We start from the raw sequence: 22581 nt of genomic DNA on the forward strand, positions 1-22581 counted from the left end.
TAAATATATATAATGCTATTTATACTACAGGCTCTAGCAGAGAGCTGGGTATTCCAGGCATACTGTGGGCGCCTTAGGAATGAGGAACAAGTCACAGTATCTCTCCCATCTTCACAGGGTAATTGCGTTGTGTGAATACGTCCCTGGTCCGACTTCACTCCAGAGCGCCCTGCCCCCCCCATGTTGTTGCTAGGCGGCCTTATCGAGCTGTCCAAATAAAATGTAATTCACTGCTGGAGCTAACAATGCCCATCCCTTCACAACAGAATAGACAAGCGTAGAGCCCTTCGACTTTCATTTTAATGATTAACATGGGAGCAGTGGTGGTGCTGTGATGATTATCAGTTAACCATAGCTCCACCACAGGTGCGTGAATGCAACGCCAGAGAAACGTGGGGAGGGAGCAGAGAGGGAGGCTCGGAGTGTTCTTTTTTTGGCTGTTGATTATTTTCAAAATCTTGCCCTCTTCTGCTCTTTTCTGCTCTCTCTCTCTCTCTCTTTACAACTCTCAAATCGTACCTCCAGAAGCAGCTTTAAGCACACGGTGGTGCGATGTGTCAGCGGCGTCGCTATAATGATGACCAAGTGCTGACAGCACAGGCTAGCATCTGGTGAACGAGGTGGGTTTATGTAATACCAACACCGGTAGCCCACTAAACCACACTCCCTCAAAACGTCTGTTGACTTGTGTCGTTGCCAGGTAATACTCTCTGTACGGCTAAATTCAACAACATTTAGTCAAACACACCCCCTCCGTTTCCGCCCGCCTGTGTTTTTCCTTTTAGTTTTTTTTTTATTTATTCAACCTTTATTTATCCAGGTAGAACACAGATTCAAAATTGTATTTAGTTAAACCGCAAGGCCCGTCGGCCTAATGAAGTGTCCTCAAGGATTCATAACCACGTTGGATAGCTGTGGAAGTTAAATTCCTTAATCAAAATTCAATTCACTACAAGAAGCGCTAGTCATGAGAGCTGGGAATAAAACCACCTCCTATAATCATAATATCCACTCATCCGAGAAACAGGTGGACACCGGTGATTAGTACACATGGATAGACGGTGGCAATGATTTCACATTCCGATTACTTTAGTCATCCTGGGGGGAATTCAGTCCGTTTCCGTTGTTCAGCTCAAGATAATAGACCGCAGAATACATTTAAGTAAACAAATAGATATAGAAAGCACAAAAATCCTGTATGGCGATGAAACACAAACACAAACGCTAGCCTGTTGGTTCAGTGTGTTTTATGCATCATTATTGGAGGTTTACAAGTAAATTAAAAGGGTTGCATATTCCATTGTGACATACCATGACTTTTAATTGGCACTAGTGAGCACACATTCGTTCCTTATGCATGTCCCGAGTGACATGCTGTGGGTCTACTTGACGTATGTGTTTTGGTGTTGTGGTGAGGGGTGGTGTGGCGTTTGGAGGAGTGAACGTAGCGCGGTAAACAAGCAGCCATTGGTCTCGGGTGTCGCAGTGATGAGTCATGATTGATGAATAAACATGAACTGACGTTTGCGCGTGTGTCTTTAGGAAGTTTCGTGCTCTTTGAATTATTGTGTGTGTGTGTGTGTGTGTGTGTGTGTGTGTGTGTGTGTGTGTGTGTGTGTGTGTGTGTGTGTGTGTGTGTGTGTGTGTGTGTGTGTGTGTGTGTGTGTGTGTGGTCGCCTCATGCAAGCCCCCTTCATGGGATGGAAGGTCTCAAATGCCAGATTTGTCTGCCAAAATGTGTGTGTGTGTGTGTGTTTGTGTGTGTGTGTGTTTGTGTGCGAGTGTTGTTGTTGTTGTGGTACAACATAAAGTCCTGCTGTCTGTATGGTGCTTGTGTCATCGTGAGGGAGGCAGGAGGAGGTGGAGGGGGTCTTTGTGTATTGTCAGCGCTGTCAGTTTGAGAAAGGGTCCGTTTGTCTGTCAGACCTCGTGCCCTTGGGGGGGGAGGGGGGGGGGAGGAGTGGGCGCAGAGACTCAGTTTACATCACTCTTTTTGTACTCTCCTTCTGTCTCTTCTCACTCTTTATCTCCTATATGCCTCTCTCTCGTCTCCCTGTCCACGTGTATCTCTTTCTCTCTCATATGTCTCTCTCTTCTCCATTGGTCTGTCTCTCTTTTCTCTGTGTATATGTATGTACTCTGTTATTCTCATTATTCTTTTGGAATAAATTTTATACAAGTTGCTTAAAGAGCCTGATGCTGATGAGTCCATTGTGAGGGATAATTGGCTTTTTATGCTGAAATGTTCACTTTTAAAGAAAAATTGGTCCACGATATTTAGCCATTAGTGACTTGCTTTGTTAAAGTGCTAATTAAGCTGTCAATAAAACTGTAGTTTTTGAGACTTTTACACTCTTCTCTTTTATTATCTTCTTTTCTTTGCCGGCCCTCTCCACTCTTCTCTCCTCTTCTGTTCTCTCTTAGTAATTGGCTGACCATCTATTTGAGTGATTGGCTAATTGAGTACTTACTGAGATTATGTCTGATAGATTGTGTGTACACGCATGTGTCGTGTATTAAGCTAATTTGATTATTTTACTTGCAAATTTTAACCGCAAAAAGGATCCAAGTGTGATTGAATGAAGTCTGATGCTGGGTTTTTGGACACCTGTTGTGTATGAATGTTTGAATTCATGAGGTGAGTTTTTGATATTGATCCACGCTGGATGCCAACCGATGGTTGAACCTGTAAACCCAAGATTAGCATTTATTTATTCACTTTTCTTGGCAGGCAAAGCGTGAGGACAATACTGCATGTTTAGCACAATGGACCAGTTTAACTGATCAATACATTTAACAGATCAATACGTGACTCCTATGTGCTGTTGTACAGGCAGGGGACTTGTACTGTGTTTACTACACTTTACTGTCTATACTGTATACTGTCTGTGTATATACACTTATATGTGCTATACTATTACTTTTTACTATATATCATACTGTTTACTATACACAGTATAGAAAGTACTTTAATTGCAAGTCAAATCAGTACTAGCTTCATTGTCAACCATTAAGATCACATGATGTTAGCAATTTATTCAAAGCGATAAAGAGTTAATAACACATGTCACGTACATTATCACTACATCATCATCATCAGGGAGCAAAGAGTAGTAGGGCATCTTGATCAACAAGGCCTACAGGCAGACTATGAACACGGGGGGGATCATATCCAATACCCATTGGCACCCTGTCCACTCTACTATCCTGGCCCCCTCCAGGTCTGTAGGAGGCCATGGGACTGAACCCAGGCCCCTCCAAGATCAGCTCCAGAACAGGCTTAGTAACAGGGCAGGTTGACTCAAATAGACAACGCAGACTAACTGTTGTCCCATTTTGTTTCCCCATCTTTCTCACCTGGCAAACCTCCCTCCCTCCCTCCCTCCCTCCCTTCACCCTGCCTTTCTCATTTACCTTTACACCCTTCTTCCATCCACCCTTCCCTCCTTTCCTTCCTCCATCCCTCCTGCCCTCCCTCACTTCCTTTTGTTAATTTTACCCTCCCTCCCTCCCTCCCTCCCTCCCTCACTCCAGTGGGTGCTGGCATTTGAGATCTTCATCCCGTTGGTCCTCTTCTTCATCCTGCTGGGCCTGAGGCAGAAGAAACCCGCCATCCCCGTCAAGGAAGGTAGGTGGTCCTGACAGAAACTAAATAACCACACAGAGAATTCAAATGTCCTCCAGCAAAGACCATCCCCCACCGGGCCAGCCCCTCAGCTCCGCCGGAGACGGCAGCGTTGTGTTTTATGAGCAGTTCTTGGGCCTCAGAAAGGCCTCGATAATATCCAACTGACGGTTCTCAAAAGAGACCGGCTTCGTCCAAACTAAAAAAAGCTTAAATTCTCGAAAAAAATTCTTGCAAAAGCTACAGTGTCGACACACACCGCATATACTCAATGATTGATTTTCTGATGTTGTGAAATCGAATGTTATCAAATAAAAAGTCTAATTAAATTAAATATAAATAACTTTAAATGCAAGTTAAAGCGACTCTTTGAGGAATTTTCCAGGGAACGGTGGCGTCTGCGCTTCTTTTCTGTTTGATTATGCTAAACCGAATGCTACAGCGCTCCAGCCTATATAGGCCTTCCAGTACTGGGAGACATCAGCTCCTCGCGCTGAGCTGCTACAGTACACAGATATGCGGTTTTGCTAATCCACAGGCGTCGCTTTTTCATTTGTGTTTTTTTTTTTTGCTTTTCAATGTGGTCTGGCCTATGGTGTGTCCTTAGTTGCCTTTATTTTTCATGCGTAGTCCTCAGCTGATGTCTCTATTGATCCATTGTATTTTTGTTGCTGCTTGCTCTGAATGTTCTTTCATTGTTGCATTGAATTGCATCCAATTTATTTTGAAACTTTGTTTCTCTGAATTTGTTCTCTCCCAAACTCCTTGTCTTTCTTCCTGCTGATGTCCTTCTCATGTCTCCTCTCTGGGCCTCCTTTGGTCTGTGCATGATGCATGTTTCTCTGTGTCTTGGATACAACAGTGTGTAAGTTTGCCAAGTTACTTAAGCTTTTTTGTCCTTGCTTTTCTTCTGACATCCCGGCTGACTAACGTATTACCAAAATGTAATTATTGGCTCAGCTCACTGGGGATGTGTTGATCAAATTTTTCAAGGTGTGTGTGTGTGTGTGTGTGTGTGTGTGTGTGTGTGTGTGTGTGTGTGTGTGTGTGTGTGTGTGTGTGTGTGTGTGTGTGTGTGTGTGTGTGTGTGTGTGTGTGTGTGTGTTCCACTCTCCCAAAGTGTTGAAGGTCCCATACTAGTGGGGGAAATCAAAACCTTCTAAAGCCCTTGTAGATCCATGTAGTGTATACTACTTTCTTAGCTAGAAGGACCAGGCGATGATCCTACAAAGCACATTGGTGGAGTGGAAGGCACTGGAGACAATCTGGGAGCGGTTGGTTTAGAAAAACGTTAATCCTCCCCTTTTTCCTCATCTTTCACGAGTAATCACAGTGTATAACCCAGCACACAGCTATGTTTATGGGAGCATTGGAGTTTCTCATTATTTTAATGGAAATCCTAATGATTCGCTTAAATATGTTTGTGTTAAAATAACATTCATCATGAAAACCAATCAGAGTAAGATCTCTGTATGGGCGAAGCACTAAGCTTCTTAAATCATAACAAAAAAATATGTGCGCTCCTATCCTGTGTGTGCATGTATAGCTCTGGCTTTGTGTGTGTTATTCATTTTTAAAACTTTCTCAAGGTTTCTGATTGATCACAATGCCATGCATTCATCGTTCCCGTATTATGTTTCATAATACACTCCGATGCTCCTTGTTTGACGGAAAGACCAGCTACATCCCCAAAGCATATCACAGTCACATGGGTGTTCTGCTTGAAGGGTGCTCTGGGAAGCGGGTGATAACGAAATTAGACAGGGAAGCAACCTTTAACCAGTCAAGCACACTCAACCAAGACAAGCACATTACTTTAGAGACCCTTATTACCCATAAGCCTGTCTGCTTGCCTAGAGCAACGCCCAATGCACCAGACGACAGGGATAATGTATTCAGGTAGAATGAGATGAGGTTACATTCGAGCAAAGTAGTGCAGGTATTGGTTGGTTGCCAAGACAGGCTGAGGAAAATGGACATGTGTTCATTTTTATATGGTAAACATTTAGAGGCATCAATTTACATCTGGAGCATGGTGAATGTTTTGCCAGGGAAAGAGCTGAGGGCCCGGCCTTTATTTAACTCATATTGTTATGGGCTTCTCGCCTTTATGGACAGGAGAGTTCGGAGAGACACTAAAGTCACTAAAGTAAAGATTGCAGAACAGGGGGAATGACGTGGAGCATACGGCCGCAGGTTGGAAGGTGCTGCCTACATGGAGAGCGCGTCAGTGGCGGGGCCCCTGTCTTATAGGTACTGTAAGCGGATGTGCTAAACTCAGAATATGATAGATGGGGACAGCTAGAGTCAGCATTTCACTCCCAGATCCGGTTTCAGCATAAAATCTATTTAAGGGACGGGATGGCAGTTTGTTTTATCCTAAGTATCCTGTGGAAAATTGTTTTTTTTTGGTCAGAGTAGAGAGAAGAACACTGCAGTTTGTTGTTTGTATGGTAGTATGTGCGTTTATTAATAAATAAATGAAAGTCTGGTCTAGGTGTGATGGAGTAGAGATCAGTGGATAGAGTTACCTAGCGAGGACGGTGAACAGGGTAAACTTGTTCACCGTCCTCATGCATTCTTTATAAAACACGTGGTCACACGGACACATGCACAACAGGCACATCCTTGATCACACCTCCTCGCCTACTGAACAACTTCAAGTGTTTCAGTGTCTTTGTGTCACCCATTTAGTGAGAAATGACAGAAGGATAAGAGAGAACACTAGATCTCTCCCCATTCTCTGGACGGATAGATCCACCATCCACATCCCATAACCAAACCACTCTGGGTGGCTGATGGGCTTCTGAAAGAGGCTTGGTTGCCAGGGGAAATGTGGTCGTTAAGCAGCCAGAACCGGCCACCTGTACTTCCCGTTTACCTTCCATTTGTCGACAGCTGAGGAAAATATGAGGCCATTTTGTGCAACAGAAAGATGAAAGCAGGTCGTTATTACTGACATCTGGCCATCCGCTCTGTCTATTAGCTGATTCACCCGCCCTCTCACTCGCTCTCCCTCTCTCACTCGCTGGCTTCCACTCTCTATCACCCTCTCTCTATAGCTCTCTCTCTTGCTATTGCACTCTTTCTCTTTAATGGTTCTTCTCTTCCAACTCTTTCCCTTTCAACCCTTTCATCCATCCTGTGTGTGTGTGTGTGTGTGTGTAATGGAGTGAATAGCATCAATGACTAATGATTCCTGTTTTATAGAGGTATAGAGGTGCTCCGGCGAGCACCTCTATATCATATCGTATCTCTTTGTTCATCACCTAGAACCTAGCCATTTTATTTCCTATTTCTCTTTCTTGTTGACAACTTCTACCGTCACTGACCACCATCCTTTCCAACTCCTCTCAAACCATCCCTGACAATCTTCCACTTCCATGTCTGTCGGGTGGACATTTTTTTCAATCCCCTCCTTCTTCTTCTTAACCTTTAACCTTCAACCTTTAACCCCGTCCCGGGACCATGGCCAGCCTTCTACAGCGCCGCACCCCTCACCTCCGCGGGCATCATCCCCATCATGCAGTCGCTGTGCCCCGACGGGCAGAGGGACGCCTTCGGCTTCCTCCAGTACAGCAACTCCACGTGAGTTAACTGCACGGGTTAGTTAGGCCGTTAGTTAGTGTACCTGCATTACAACAACTCCAGGTGAGTTGACGGCATAGAGAGAGAGAGAGAGAGAGAGAGAGAGAGAGAGAGAGAGAGAGAGAGAGAGAGAGAGAGAGAGAGAGAGAGAGAGAGAGAGAGAGAGAGAGAGAGAGAGAGAGAGAGAGAGAGAGAGAGAGAGAGAGAGAGAGAGAGAGAGAGAGAGATGAATTAGGTGAGTTAGCAAGTGGACTGAGTTAGTAAATGACTGGTTGCAGAGTCACTCAGCTGTTGAGGGAGGTGAGTTAGTAAGTGTTGCTCTGTATTAATTTGAAACTGACCGCCTGTTGCAGAGTCACCCAGCTGTTGAGGGAGGTGAGTTGGTTAGTAAGTGTTGCTCTGTATTAATATCAAACTGACCGCCTGTTGCAGAGTCACCCAGCTGTTGGAGCGGATCAACGAGGTGGTGGAGCAGAACCAGCTCTTCAGCTCCCAGCGACCCGGTCTGGTCCAGGAGATGGAGGCCCTGCAGCAACACCTGGACAGCCTGAGGACCTCCCCCCCCGACCTGGACCGCAACCACACCCAAGGTGAGCTATCACCATGGTGACAACATTTTAACAACCACATTTTAACAAAAATAAAAAAGTTTTTCATCGGTCGTCATGAAAAACCGTAGTTTTTTAGCGGCCGTCATGGGTCTCTCTCTCCACATACATCAACAGGACAGTAAATACATCAAGATATGATTACAACATTTGAACAACCACGGTTACATTTAACAACCACACCCAAGGTGAGCCGACACCAACAACATGTTACAACATGTTACTGTGAACCACCACCAAACCCAAGGTCATCTCCCTCAGGGTCGTAGTCGTGGTTACATCTTAGCCCCTCCCCGCTGCTGTGTGTTTTGCCTCAAACCTTAGAGCCAAACCCTCTGGCCTGTAAAAACCAGCGCCCCTTCCATTCAGTTCTATAGGTATCATTAGTAACAGGTGTGTCGCATCAACGCCTAATCAGCAGGTGACGGGGTAACCAAATCAGCCAATCAGAGGTTATACATACAGTAGCATGTGTTTAGAGAGTCCCCTAATGCAATGTACGAGTGGTGTCGGGGTTTGGCTCTCCTTTTAAGACAGCATCTCCTGTTTGGCTGTGGCTGTTCAGGTCTTACGCCTGTTGCCCCTAGCAACTGGTCTGTCTAGATCTGTCTGGCACTGTCTCTTCTGTGATTCGGTTTAGTTGAATAGTTTTTTTTAATTTCATTTTAAGGCCTAGGTCTATGAGAGTCTGCGTTTGAGTCCAGCTCCGTAAATCTGATTTGCACACTACCTTTATTACATTCAATGAGTACCGATGTGTACAGTGATGTTGTGTATAAGGTGGAGGCTAAGCTGGAATGCATGTGCAATATACGATAGTTGGGAAGAAAGTATGGGAGGGAGGGAGGTAGAGAGAAATTGAGGGAGAAAGAGAGAGAGAGACAATCAGATGGATGAAGGAGAAAAGGACTTTCAATTTATTGATTAAACAATGAACATTTTACAGTCAATCCATTCTATTAAGATGAACGTATAATAACCGTGTGTGTGTGTGTCTGTGTCTGTGTGTCTGTGCGTTCCAGGCTTCACTCTGTCCAGTGTGTTGCGGAACCAGTCGGTGTTCCAGAGATTCCTGGTGAGGAACCTTTCGCTGCCCGAGGCTGCCGCCCACCTGCTGCTGACCACGCCCATCAGCCTCCAGGAGGTCAGCTGACGCACGCCTCATTCACTCCTGTCACCATCACTCTCTACCTCCACCTCAACACTCACTCCTCATTCACTCCCCTCACCATCACTCACTCTACCTCCACCTCCACTCACTCTACCTCCACCTCGGCACACATTCCTCATTCACTCCCCTCACCCTCTTTCTCTCTCCAAGATGAAATGTATTTTATTGATCCAAGGCAGCACATTCCACAGCAGCTAGTACAGGACCGAGAAATAAATTGAAAACATACATCTCACTACCTTCACCTCTAGCTCTCTATTTTGCTCTCTCACTCACTCACTTACTCACACCCTTTCTTCTTGCAGTCTGACACAAGGAGACTCCTCACTATAATCCAAACCATACAACCAACCTACACCCTACTGTAGACCAAACCCAACTGTAGAAAAACTTAATTTCTGTAGACCAAACCCTACTGTAGTCCAACACCCTACTGTAGACCGTTATGTTGAAATAAGATGAAATGGATGCCCTGCCTTCTCTAGATGGCCGTATTGTTGTTGGTGCTGGCAAGGAGCTCAGGGTTACACGCACACACGCGCACAAGCACACATTTTAAATTAGGATAATAGATCTTTAAGCTCATTCAGCTTTAATTCTTTATTATTACTTGGCTGTGGACCCCATATAATATCCATTCACACACACGCACAAGTATAAGAGTGTCTGTGTGTGTGTGTGTGTGTGTGTGTGTGTGTGTGTGTGTGTGTGTGTGTGTGTGTGTGTGTGTGTGTGTGTGTGTGTGTGTGTGTGTGTGTGTGTGTGTGTGTGTGTGTGTGTGTGTGTGTGTGGACAAAAATGCCGAAGCAGCCAAGCTCTCTATATCTCTCTGTCCCTATGCACTCCTCGGCAGGTCTACAGCCTTGTCTTTGGCTCACATCCCAGAGACACTCAGACCCAGGATCAGCCCCAGACCCAGGGCTCCAAACATAGTGGAAGCAAGGCCGGGGAGGGGGTCCTACACTTGGAGGTACTCTAAATGCACTCACTCAATCCAAGGAACTGACAGATTTTCACTGTCATAAATGAAATGCACACATAATTGCGCAGCTCAATCATGGCTGCCCACCTATCATTTATTGAGCTCAAAGCACCACCGATTTTTGCACAGACAAATTGTGATCCCTCTCTCCCTCGCTCTATCCTTCTCTCTACCTTTTCTCTCTCTACCTCTCTCTCTCTCTATCTCTCACTCTCGCTCTATCTGCCTCTCTCTCTTTGTTTCTGTACCACAGCAGAGGTTGCTGGGGGGTCTGCGGGGTCTAGACGGGGGTCTGCTCCACAAGGCCCTGAGGGACCCCTTGGGCGGGGCCCGTGATCGGCAGGCTCTGGTCAGGCTGCTGTCCGAGACACTGGGGCTGGTGGGCGGGGAGGCCCAGCGCTACGCTCCCCAGGAGCTCCAGCAGGTGGAGGTAGGAGCATGATCATCTCAGATCCAGCAGTCTTATGTCATGGCACGACTTCTGGGAAGAGCCGGCACAGAGCCTGAGCCGGGAACCAAGTACTGCAAGGGGTGGAGCTACGCCTTGGTTCTGGTTTTGTAACGGACATATTCTGCCACAGAGAAACTCATCGGTGCAAGTGGATGAAGATCTCCGAAGGGGATTTTAGGATGTGTATTTCTATTGTGGCCGGTCGACACGATGATTGATTTGAAACTTTTATAGAAACTTTTTCTTCTGCTGACTTCGCTGTTTGTCTAACACGCGCTTACAGATCCTCGCTTCGAGCAACACGATTGCTCAAAACAAATATGAAGCGAAAATAATGTGAAATGCCCAGTTCAACCAGATTTGAGCTTCAGATATTAATCTAACGTCTGACTTGTGAGACTACAGGCAGTATAGTGTCTACCTCTGCATGAGACAATTTTGATTTCAGAACCCTCCCGGCTTATCTATAATCAGGAAGTCTCTTTCCTGATTGGTTCAGGAATCCGTCTTGGAGAGAACCGTATGGTGGGAGGGGATGTTACTTTGGTGGTTAAGTTACAAAAATCGTACTCCCTTTCTCTCTCTCTGCAGCTCTCAAATCCTAATGACTCTAACTTCCCCAGGGCGTGATTCTCACTGGAGCCATTCTTGAAGTCCTGACATGCGGGGACGGGGGAGGAGGAGGAGGAGGAGGAGGAGGCGGAGGAGGCGGGAGCAGTGAGCTAGCCAGGCTCCTATTGGTCCCCGAAAGGAAGCGGTCGCTGCTGGCAGCCTATCGCAGCGTCCTCTGCGCCGGAGGGGCGGGGCAGAGGAAGGAGCGGTTTGGAGCACTGAGCCAAGTGCTGCGGGAGCAGCTGAAGACTCAGAGCGTGATTGACAAGGTAATGTTTCTGTGTGGGTGCTTTTGTGTGGCTTTCAATTGCAACTATCAACTCTCACTAAATATAAACTCTTCCAATAGTCTTATTCAACCAACTATACAAGAGGTTCATGATTGATAGGTCTTCTAGTAATTAATAATTATTGTAATACTCATAAAACGGAGGCAGAAACAAGGTTGAAGTAACACCCAGTATCCACCCAGCTCCACCTGTTCAACTCCTCCTCACCGCTCCCCCGCACGCGGCTGGCCTCCCTCCTCAAAGACCTGGCCTACGTGGAGCAGCTCCTCAAGGACGTGGCCCTCCTCTCCGGCCTCGCCCGCCTCCTGCCTCAAGGGGCCTGCGCGGGCCACGCCCCTCCACCAGGCCACGCCCCCGCCTCCAACGTCACAACCTGGCCGCCAAACTCCACCGCCTGGGGAGGCGAGAGCGGTCCTAACGCCACGGACATGCCCCGAGGCGACGGCGGAGAGGCAGAGGGAGACGGGAAGGAAGGGGATGGCAAGGGAGGAGAAGGGGGGCCGGGGAGAGGGAAGGAGAAGGAGGAGCCCCAGGAAAACCCCAGGTCTCAGTTCTCGGCCTTCGTGCAGCTGTGGGCCGGGCTGCAGCCCATCCTGTGTGGGAACAACAGGTGAGGAATGGCAAGGTTGGGAATGTATAAATCGACATGTGTCTGTGATACATCATTTCTGATCCCTATGGCTACCCGCTTTGTTGTTTCCAGCCTCCATTGTAAGTCGCTATCCATTAAAGTGTCTATTTCATGACATTTAATTAAACATCTTTTGGCTGTTTACTATTGCCGCTTTACCACCGACAGTACCAGCTCAACTTGCCACGACTTAGCGTGGCACGACTTGGTTTTGGGTCCATCTAAAAAAGTACCTCTTCAACGTGGGCGTGTCGTAGAAAATAACCTCTTCAACGTGGGTGGGCCGTCATTAAGGTTTAATCCCGGGAGACGGGATTCCTGGGAAATCTGATCAAGACTATTTCCTGATTCCCGGGAAAGGTTATGACGGGAAACGGGAAATAAAATAAAATTTAAAAACGCAATGACTACGCGTCTATTGTTGTCATACGGTAACGTTGATGGAGGCGAAGCTCGAGCCCTGGGAAAGGAACGACACAAAAACAAAACAGCGAAACGCTGATCCGTGTCCCCCTCGGGAGCGGGTCCGTGGACTCCAGCCACGCCGGGCACACACAACCACGCCGGATACACACAACCACGCCGGGCACACACAACCACGCCAGACACACACAACCATCTGCAGCCTAAGTCTAGCCCCGGGAAAGGAGCCCCGGGAAAGGAGCGACACACAAGCTGAAACACTGATCCGTGTCCCCCTCGGGAGCGGGTCCGTGGACTCCAGCCACGCCGGACACAATATATCTTCGAGTGATTATTCCCGTTTTCAGCCGCTGGCCAATCAGTGGCCAGCAGCCTGTTTACGCCACACAAAAGTATCAGCTCAGCTCGCTTGGAACCTCGACGGTGGTGCTACAAAAAAAAAGTACCAGGTACTTTTTTTGGCGATGGAAACGCAAAAAAAGGCGGGTCGAGTCGAGGCGAGTTGAGCTGGTACGGTGGAAAAGGGGCATATTTAGCAGATTATTTGAAGCCATAACAATGATTAATATACATGTCCCTAAGGAGCAGGTAGGACAATCTTGCTCTAGGTTACTGTAGAAATATAAACCAGTGCATTCCGGCTGGAAGTCAAACACGAGAGCCACAACACTTTCCTGGGCCACGGTCCAAATATCAATCATGCCCCTCTCTGATAAGCAGTTTATGTGCAGATCTGCTGAGACACATCTCAGAGGACACAGAGGATCAAGTTTCATGAAAGATTACTCCTGGAAACTCCATGTTGAAGAAGAAAGCCACACAGTGTTTTACCTCCACTGGTTGTGATGAGTAATGTGTAGTGCTTCTAGATTGTGCTCAATAGCAACATGGTTGTTTTGGAATAGTGGGGGTGGGGTTTCTGGACCAGTTTTCCTGGGTGTATTTCCACTCTGCTCTAACGAGGCATCATAAAGACGGGGAACAGAAGTGAGAGAAGTTGAGCCAAATGGACCATTAACATCCTCTCCTTCTCTATCCACCAGGATCATCGAGCCTGAGGCATTGAAGCAGGGGAACATGAGTTCTCTTGGCTTCACCAGCAAGGAACAGAGGAATCTAGGCTTACTGGTGCATTTGATGACTACAAATCCCAAGATCCTCTATTCCCCCATCGGTTCCCAGGTGGATAAAGTCATTCAGAAGGCAAGTACGAGCAGTATTGGGGGTGCAGATTTTAAGTGCCTCTCCTTGCAATGTTACTGTTTTCATCCACCACTCAGCCGTACCAACAGTGATCCCAAAATGTCAGAAGAATCTCTGATTTCGGTCCCTGTTCTCATTCTCACATGAGTCCATGCAGGAAATGTTCTGGAACATTTCTGCGATAGACTGCATGTGTGAAAAGTTGCTAGACAGGGGTCAGGAATAGCATTTGGAGCATATACACCTCGTTACACCTACAGTACATTTAAGCTTAGATCCTCTGTATGTGTGTAATACACGCCAGGCCAATGAGACGTTTGCGTTCGTGGGGAACGTGACGCACTACGCTCGGGTCTGGCTGAACATCTCTGCCCAGCTCCGGACCTTCCTGGAGGACGGACGTATGCACGACCACCTGGCCTGGCTACAACAGGTGACTCCTCCTACCCAGTTCAGAGCTAATCTATTTATAGAGCACATTCAGAAACAACCAGCATTTACCAAAGTGTGTTGTACAAATTCATGAAGTAGCTAACTGCAAAAAGAAGCTAACTCCTCCCACATGGTAACATCTCAGACATGGCAATTAGTCCTCCAACATGGTAACTCCTCCCACATGGTAACTCTTCCCACATGGTTCTGCTTCCAGGCATAGTAGCTGGATCATGATGTACCAGTGGCGGCTGCTGGTCTTTCAAAGAGGGGAAGCTTATTTTCGGCACTAAAAAAATAATGCACTAAAAAAAGCTGTTCTATGCAGCCCCATTGAAGTGGATGGACGCTGAGCTTCAACAGGCAAATGCACTGTGACGTTATGTATGAGAAGGAAATCGAGTCAGTCGACCTGCGATAAGCAGCTGATTCTGAACGAACGTGTCTTTGAGATGGACGTGTACTAACACATTTTTAGTCAATGAAATGTTAACACAACAGTATATATTTGACCATTTCATTTTTGAAATTTTAGGGGAAGCTGAGCTTCCCTTGCAGTCTTAGAGAAATCACCACTGTGATGTAATGTAAACACTGTGTTTAACTCAATTAGCACTATTTGCTTCACTACCAACTCACCTCCACCCTGTTACCACCTCCCGTGTCTCCCCAGCTGACCCAGGAGCTGCAGGGGAACCCAGAGCTGCTGAACTCTACAGACAGTGAGCTGATCCAGGGTCTGCTGGAGGGAAACTACACCCTCCCTAACACCACCACCCTCGTGGAGCAGCTGGACACCATCGACAACGCCGCCTGCGGCTGGACGCGCTTCATGTCCAAGGTCAGTCCCATCCATGGCCAGTCCGGTCGACGTTGTTTGTGTAGCTCTGAAAGCTGCTCTATAGGTGACAGTCCAGGGCCGCAAAGAGAGAGAGCAGAAAAGTGAGCACGATTTTGAAACTAAGGGCGCACTCACACTAGGCAAAGTTGCCCTGTACCGTACTCAAGTATGCTTGCCCCCCCCCCCCCCCCCCCCCCCCCTGTGCCACTGGCCTGTGCTTACACTATGCAATCTCAACTGGGCCTGACTGGGTCTAGTGTGAGCGCACCCTAGGTAAGCAAACAAAAAAGTCCCCTCCCGCTCGGCTGCCTCCCTGGTAATAAAGTCAATTGTATTTGTATATTCCTTAATCACAGTTACAGTCTCAAACCTCTTTTACCGGACATATTTATAATATTTGAATATACTGTATATATATTTTATTATTCATATTTGAATATATCATATTTATATTGATATTACAGAGGTGAAACTACAGCGCTTGACATTTCCCCAAATGCTTTGTCTCAGTCCGTACTCCTTAATAACTTTATTAACTATTCCCTCTGAGGTCAACGTGGTAATGAAGCAATAATGCTAACGACCGCTCCTTAATAGACCTGTACTGTGATCACTATACGGCTGGAGCCCACTCAACTTGACATTATCATTATTATAATAGAGAATCAGGGCATTATGGGTAGAGAGAAGTGGGAATTCTAATCAAGTAAGTGTAGCTGAACATTTAAAATGGCGTTGTTTAAGGTCAGCAATACTAACAGATTGAGTAAGTAGGCTAATGCTAATGCTAATGCCGACCACAAGCGTATCAGTGGTAGGGGGCGGGAGTGGACGCTGACAGCCCCCGGACATTCAAGGTCATCTCTCTCGCTCCTGCTCACTGTGAGCAGGGACTGATGCCAGTTAACTCTGTGGCCAGGGTGGGACTGAGCGGCGGAAGAGTGTCCTATTGATCCAGGAGACTAGCTGCCTGCTACGACAATGCCCACTCTGAGGATCCCAGGCAGCAGCTCAGCGCTGGGCTAAAAATAGCTGCTCTGGTCTTCAGGAGTCAATGTGTTTTTTTTTATTTTTACCTCCCATTTCCACTACACATACACGTGGACATCTTCACATGTATGTATTAACGTATGCATACGTGCACACACTCCCATACATACACACATACACATACACATTGCCACACACAAACATAAAAACATACACACATACACAAAAACATACACACACATTCCTGCAGGTGAGCGTGGACATCTTCAAAGGTTTCCCCGACGAGGACAGCATCGTGAACTACACCCTGAACCAGGCCTACCAGGACAACGTCTCTGTCTTCGCCAGTAAGTCTCATGACCTTTCATGGTCTTGTTGTCATCCTTTTGAGTTTTGCTTCCCCATTCCAATGAGATTTGAACCCCCCCCCCCACCCCCACCCCCTGCCGCTAGGTGTGATCTTCCAGACCAACAGGGACGGTTCCCTGCCCCCCCACGTTCTCTACAAGATCCGCCAGAACTCCAGCTTCACGGAGAAGACCAACGAGATCCGACGTGCCTACTGGCGACCCGGACCCAACACTGGCGGGAAGTTCTACTTCCTGTACGGCTTCGTCTGGATACAAGGTGGGTGGTGACCGCCCTCGGATGTTGAACAGGGTTCAATAAGATACGACTTTAGTGGATTCATCTCAGACTGGAAAGTCTTATGCCGCCACAGAGGGTTTTGTGCCATCACGGAGACCCAAAAGCGACTTATGAAACGTCTGTCTGCTAAATAGTAAACGGGTGTTTCCAAAGCAGCTTGCCGTGTGTTTTAAATGTATGTATTAAAGAAGCAGGGATTAGGGCGTCCCGCTCAAGGAAGCCAACTGCAGTGTATTGAGTTCAAACCAGAAACCTTTTGTCTGAAAGTCTAACATACATCTGTTCTGTTCTGTTCTTCCCCCCCCCTGGCTTTGAGAAGGTTATTCTTGTCCTTTACAGGTATTGGTGTTAGGGGCAGTTTCATAATGTTGAGCTATGAAGCCCTTAAACACTATAGTCATGTGAAAACAAACAGACCCAGATAGATAGTGTTCTTGATTTATATGTGGTAACAGATCTCATGAAACCCACCTGCACGTGCTCTGCTGATAAAAATAAATGCTGTGCGGTTGAGCGTGAGTTATTTGTTCAAGTCGACTGGCTGTTGTTTTAGATGCTCTCTGCAGGTGTTTTCAGGCCGGGGCCAATGAATCAAACGCCAACAATAATAACTCTGGCACACTAAGAAATCCTTTATGGCAAAGCTGAAACAACCTTCGTCACAAAGGCGTTGCTTAAGAGCCGCCTTAAAGGATTTCTCTGTTGGCGAACTGCTTAGCATCGTACTTCCTCAAGTTTCCAGCACCTGTGAGGAGAGTGATGCAGCTGTAGAGATGGCACTTTCTCGTCCGTGAAAGTCATCTTTTATTCAGGAAGGGAGGGGAGGGGAGGGAAGGGAAAGATGGAGGCAGGGAGGGAGGATGGAGGGGACAAATAAAATTGTGTCGATTTGCAGGATGACACGTCCTAACTGACGGCGAAGTATGACTAGTTAGAGAGGAGGCATCGTCAACGAGACTGATTTTTTTTTTTTTAAGTTAAATTTTCTTCGGCGTTTATGATCAGGGTGCGTTCTGTCATCTCTCTCCTCGAGTGATCGAGGAGGAGGGAGGAAGAGAAATGCCTTTCGTTGCAGTGTTTTGGCTTTGGCTTTGGGTGTTGACGGCTTACCATGTTTCTGCTGCTGCACGCATCCTGTCACATCAATATGACGACAGTAATAGATTGTGAATGTTCTCGGTCTCTCGCTCTCTCCCCCGTCTCCCTCTCTCCGGCTGCCTCCATCCCTTCAGCCCACAGATAATGGAGCGAGCCGTAGTAACCTTTGACCCCCTCTCAATTCGACCGCTTCCCCTATCAATATCACAAATGTAATAGATTGTGAATGTAAGCATGTTGTTTTCTCTCTCTCTTCGTCTCTTCTCTCTCGCCTCTCACCATCCCTCCATCTTAAACATGATGGATAGAGCCATACAACCTTTGACTTTGGGGTTATATATTTCACTCCCCCTATCGATCATAAAAGTAACAGATTGTAAATGTTCTCTCTCTTTCTTTCTTTTCTCTCTCTCTCTCTCTCTCTCTCTCTCTCTCTCTCTCTCTCTCTCTCTCTCTCTCTCTCTCTCTCTCTCAGACATGATGGAGAGAGCGATCATCAACACGTTTGTGGGTCATGACGTGGTGGAGCCGGGGAACTACGTCCAGATGTTCCCATACCCATGCTACACCCGCGACGAGTAAGAACCTCCATCCATTACACCTGTGGTGCTGAGTAGAGTGACTGTATTGTGAGTTTAGTTCTAGTTTTATCAGAGAAGAGTGAATGAATTGGGAATTTAGTTGTAGTTTATAAGTAGTTAATCACTGCGACTTTTATGTATGGTCACTGTTGTGTGTTGAACTTGTCTCCGTCTCTGCCACGCAGCCACTCTCTGTCTATCATGTATTGTCTTATATGTCCTGTTTGTGTGTCCTCTACTATGCCTGTCAGCTTTTAGGAATGGCCCCTCGGGGAGACATTTTTTTGAATTGGAATTCGATTGAATTGCAGCCTTTTAAGAGTAGGGTGACAGTATCGGGAGAAGCAGCATCTGTCACTCTCACTGTTGAGGTTGGGATGGACAAGGTCATGTCCGGACGCTGATGTTGGCGTGTACTTGTTTGTGTGTGTCTTGCAGTTTTCTGTTTGTCATCGAGCACATGATGCCTCTGTGCATGGTGATCTCCTGGGTGTACTCCGTCGCCATGATGATCCAACACATCGTCGCTGAGAAGGAGCACCGCCTCAAAGAGGTCAGATACACAGGGTCCTGTCCTGTCTGTCTGTCTGTCTGCCTCCTGAAATACACAGTGTCCACTGTCTGCCTCTCTGCCTGTCTGTCTGCTTCCTCAAAGAGGTCAGATACACAGGGTCCACTGTCTGTCTGTCTGTCTGTCTGCCACCTCAAAGAGGTCAGATACACAGGGTCCTGTCCTGTCTGTCTGTCTGCTTCCTCAAAGAGGTCAGATACACAGGGTCTGTCTGTCTGTCTGCCTGCCTGTCTGTCTCCTCAAAGAGGTCAGATACAAAGGGTCCTCTGTCTGTCTGTCTGTCTGTCTGCCTCCTCAAAGAGGTCAGATGTACATGGTCCTCTGTCTGTCTGTCTGTCCGCCTCCTGAAAGAGGTCAAATATACAGGTTCCTCTGTGTGTGTGCGTCTATCCATCTATCTGTCTGCCTCCTGAAAGAGGTCACATACACAAGGTCCTCTGTCTGCCTGTGTGCCTGGCTGACTGTTGCTTGTTCTACCTGCCTTTCTGTCTGGTGTGTGTGTGTCATTCTGTCCTGTGGTCGGTCTACGAGAGTTCAGAGACGCAGGGTCACCGGTACCCGTCTGTCAGCATCACCTGTCATCCTATCTGTCTGACTGGCACGAACATGACAGCGTCCTGTGTTCTGAGACTTCAACCTGTAGCACAGAAATGTCTCACTCCACTGCCTTCTCACGTTGCCCTCTTACGTTTTAATTTAGGTTTTTCTGTGTATAATATTTATGTTATTTATTTAGCCTATTGGTGTTTGCTGTTTAATATTCATTCTTTACCACTGTCATGGAGCCATTCTGCATATATGGATACATTCCTACAATTTTTTGCATCTTTAGTTTTTTAGTTACTTTATTGATTTACCGTAGTTGAAGTCGTCACATCTTCCTGAAGGGTATGAAGGTGATGAAGATGTAACAGTGGCTTAAAGGTCTTCTTATCTCCCTGAAGGTGATGAAGATGATGGGTCTGAACAACGCGGTGCACTGGGTGGCCTGGTTCATCACCGGCTTCGTCCAGCTGTCCATCTCTGTGACGGCGCTGACCGCCATCCTGAAGTACGGCCGCGTGCTTCTGCATAGCGACCCCTTCATCATCTGGCTCTTCCTCACCATCTACGCCGTGGCAACCATCATGTTCTGGTGAGCGCTTGGCCCCGCCCCCCATGCACCAAAGTAGGTGTGGTTAAGTCTTACACCCTGCGCATAATGCGGTTTGTTTGTCTGTACAACATCAACACAAAACTACAAATAGCTTGCTTTACATCAACTAAAAACCTTTTAAACCTTTATCTATCCAGGTTGATTAACAATTTAACGGATTTGATCTCTGAGTAATGGAGGATATAGTAGTGGTTAGGTGAATCCTAGCCCATTCTGGGTTCGATCCCCAATATCCTCAGTCTACCTGTAGGCATCCTAAAGCAAGATGGCCTAAGCCCTGGCCCCTTCCTACCTTCTGTCACAACAGAATCAAACCTAACAAAGTTGTGCCTTCAAAAAGAGGAAAGCCGATTGGACAAGAGGTGGTTCACATGTTAACCCTAGCGTGTGTGGGTAGAAACAGGTCGAATTCAGTTGCTAAGCGACGGAAGTGGCCTCCGTTTTGTCTGGCGCGAAGTCACAGCGGGCCACAGTAGAGCTCCAGCTGGTTGAAAAGATGTTGACTCCAGGAGTTTAGAGCTTACAGCGTTGTACGGTGTATTGTTTCTGGAAGCCCTTCTGGTGTGAAGCATTAACAAAGAGGGCTGTTTTGGTTTAAATAATAATGTATGTATGTATGTGTGTATGTATGGAGATATATATATATATATATATATATATATATATATATATATACACTGTATATAATAGTTAGTGATTCAACTTTTGGATACTATACTCAATATCCCCTGACAGTGTAACTAAACATGAGTTTAGATACATTGTTTAGATACCGTTTTTTTTTATGCTTGTTTGTCTGTTGTGTGGCGATTGATTTGTTGGTCTTCATTATCGGTCTCCCTGCCTGTCTCTGTCTCTCTGCCTGTCTCTGTCCCCCTGCCTGTCTGTCCGCCGGTAGTTTCCTGGTGTCTGTGATCTACTCCAAGGCTAAGCTGGCGTCTGCGTGCGGAGGCATCGTCTACTTCCTGAGCTACGTGCCCTACATGTACGTGGCCATCAGGGAGGAGGTGGCCCACGACAAGATCACCGCCTTTGAGAAGTGCATCGCAGTAAGGACGCCTTCAACCCCACGTCCCTAGCCCCCCCATCACCGCCTCCTTTACCTCTGCTGGCTATTTCTGCCTCATAATATTAAGGAACAGTAGTTATTAAATTTAAGTTTGATAGTTATTAAAAATACATAATTTAAAAATGCCAAAAGTAAGGAAAAACTAAAAACTAATAATAAAACAGTGGCCCTCTGTGCACCTGTAGCCATTTGTGGGTGTCAGGGTTTGTGTATATAATGGTTAAAATTCATGAACTTGAGCATGTTTGTAAGCTTTTTCATGTTGGTAGAAGGTGTTATTATTAAGCATTATTATGTATTGATCAAAACAACCATAGCATGACATATTGACAAATTGGGGAAAGATTGATTGATCACCATAGTTGCACCACTGGATCATCATTTCTGCTATAACATAGTAGAAATGCTTGATCAGAAGTTCTGCTATAAAAGTAGGACTGCTGGATCAGAAGTTCTGCTACAACATAGTAGGACTGCTGGATCAGAAGTTCTGCTACAACATAGTAGGACTGCTGGATCAGAAGTTCTGCTACAACATAGTAGGACTGCTGGATCAGAAGTTCTGCTACAACATAGTAGGACTGCTGGATCAGAAGCTCTGCTATAACATAGTAGGACTGCTGGATCCCAGGAAAATTCATGATTAACCTGATGAGTGCCTCTCTTCCCCTCCTCCCCTCTCCAGTCCCTGATGTCCACCACGGCGTTCGGCCTGGGATCCAAGTACTTTGCCCTGTATGAGGTGTCCGGGGTGGGCATCCAGTGGAAGACCATCCGCCAGTCCCCGGTGGAGGGGGATGACTTCAATCTAGGCCTTTCCATGATGATGCTCATCGTGGACGCCTGCCTCTATGGAGTGCTCACCTGGTACATTGAGGCTGTGCACCCAGGTATATAAAAAAACGGTATATTAAAAAATATATATAAAGGTATATAAAAAAACGAATGTTAGGGTTAGGGTTAGGGTTAGGGTTAGGGTTACCTTCTGTCACAACAGAATCAAACCTTCTTAAAGCCTTCTTAACGCTATGTAATTCGTAACCTCTACCTTAAGTTCTACCTTAACATCATTTGTGTTTCCCGAAACGTTCTTTGCTACAAATATCTTTCGTACGTCGTTAGTTGGTAAGGTTGGTCTGAAGCGCTCATAGAACCTTCTTAGCTCTACCGTAGTGATGTTGCTCCTGACGCTAGTCGCCGCCACTACAGTAACCTTTAGAAATCCCTGTTGCGCATGGAACTGCCACATTGGCAGTGTTGTGTTTCACCAATATACAGTACAGTACATATACGGTACGGCAGGCGAGGTCAGCTCGACTCGCTTCCAATAATTTCAAAAACTCGCAACTTCAAAAAATGATTGTATTTATTTTACAATTGTATTTTTTTTATTCAAAAATGGTGCAAGAAACCTTGTGCCCCCCCAGAGAGTGCCAGTGCCAGTGCTAGGTATACTACAGACACATTAGCTACTACCTACCCTGGTTGTCTTTCATTCCACCAGAATTAGCACCAGCGTCTGAGCCCACTCGATTTAGGAAAAGGTGGACGATTCCGCTTTCACTTCAGAATTCAGAATAGTTTCTTGTGTTACTTAGATACCATCATAAA

General features: G+C 46.5%; 1 protein-coding gene across 1 annotated transcript in view; it reads left to right on the forward strand.

Moving 5' to 3' along the window:
* abca2 (ATP-binding cassette, sub-family A (ABC1), member 2) overlaps positions 1-22581 on the forward strand; it is a 54579-nt gene that overhangs the window by 11252 nt on the left and 20746 nt on the right. The window contains exons 2-19 of the mRNA XM_084468697.1: positions 3535-3628; positions 7102-7213; positions 7646-7803; positions 8844-8965; positions 9846-9962; positions 10228-10404; positions 11049-11306; positions 11510-11937; positions 13425-13584; positions 13889-14017; positions 14690-14857; positions 16098-16194; positions 16301-16474; positions 18069-18171; positions 18613-18727; positions 19690-19880; positions 20800-20950; positions 21656-21860. Of these exons, the coding sequence (XP_084324823.1) occupies positions 3535-3628; positions 7102-7213; positions 7646-7803; positions 8844-8965; positions 9846-9962; positions 10228-10404; positions 11049-11306; positions 11510-11937; positions 13425-13584; positions 13889-14017; positions 14690-14857; positions 16098-16194; positions 16301-16474; positions 18069-18171; positions 18613-18727; positions 19690-19880; positions 20800-20950; positions 21656-21860 (2959 nt within the window). The remainder of the gene's footprint in view (positions 1-3534; positions 3629-7101; positions 7214-7645; positions 7804-8843; positions 8966-9845; positions 9963-10227; positions 10405-11048; positions 11307-11509; positions 11938-13424; positions 13585-13888; positions 14018-14689; positions 14858-16097; positions 16195-16300; positions 16475-18068; positions 18172-18612; positions 18728-19689; positions 19881-20799; positions 20951-21655; positions 21861-22581) is intronic.

Source organism: Micromesistius poutassou (assembly GCF_964030765.1).
Source record: "Micromesistius poutassou genome assembly, chromosome: 5".
Lineage (NCBI taxonomy): Eukaryota > Metazoa > Chordata > Actinopteri > Gadiformes > Gadidae > Micromesistius > Micromesistius poutassou.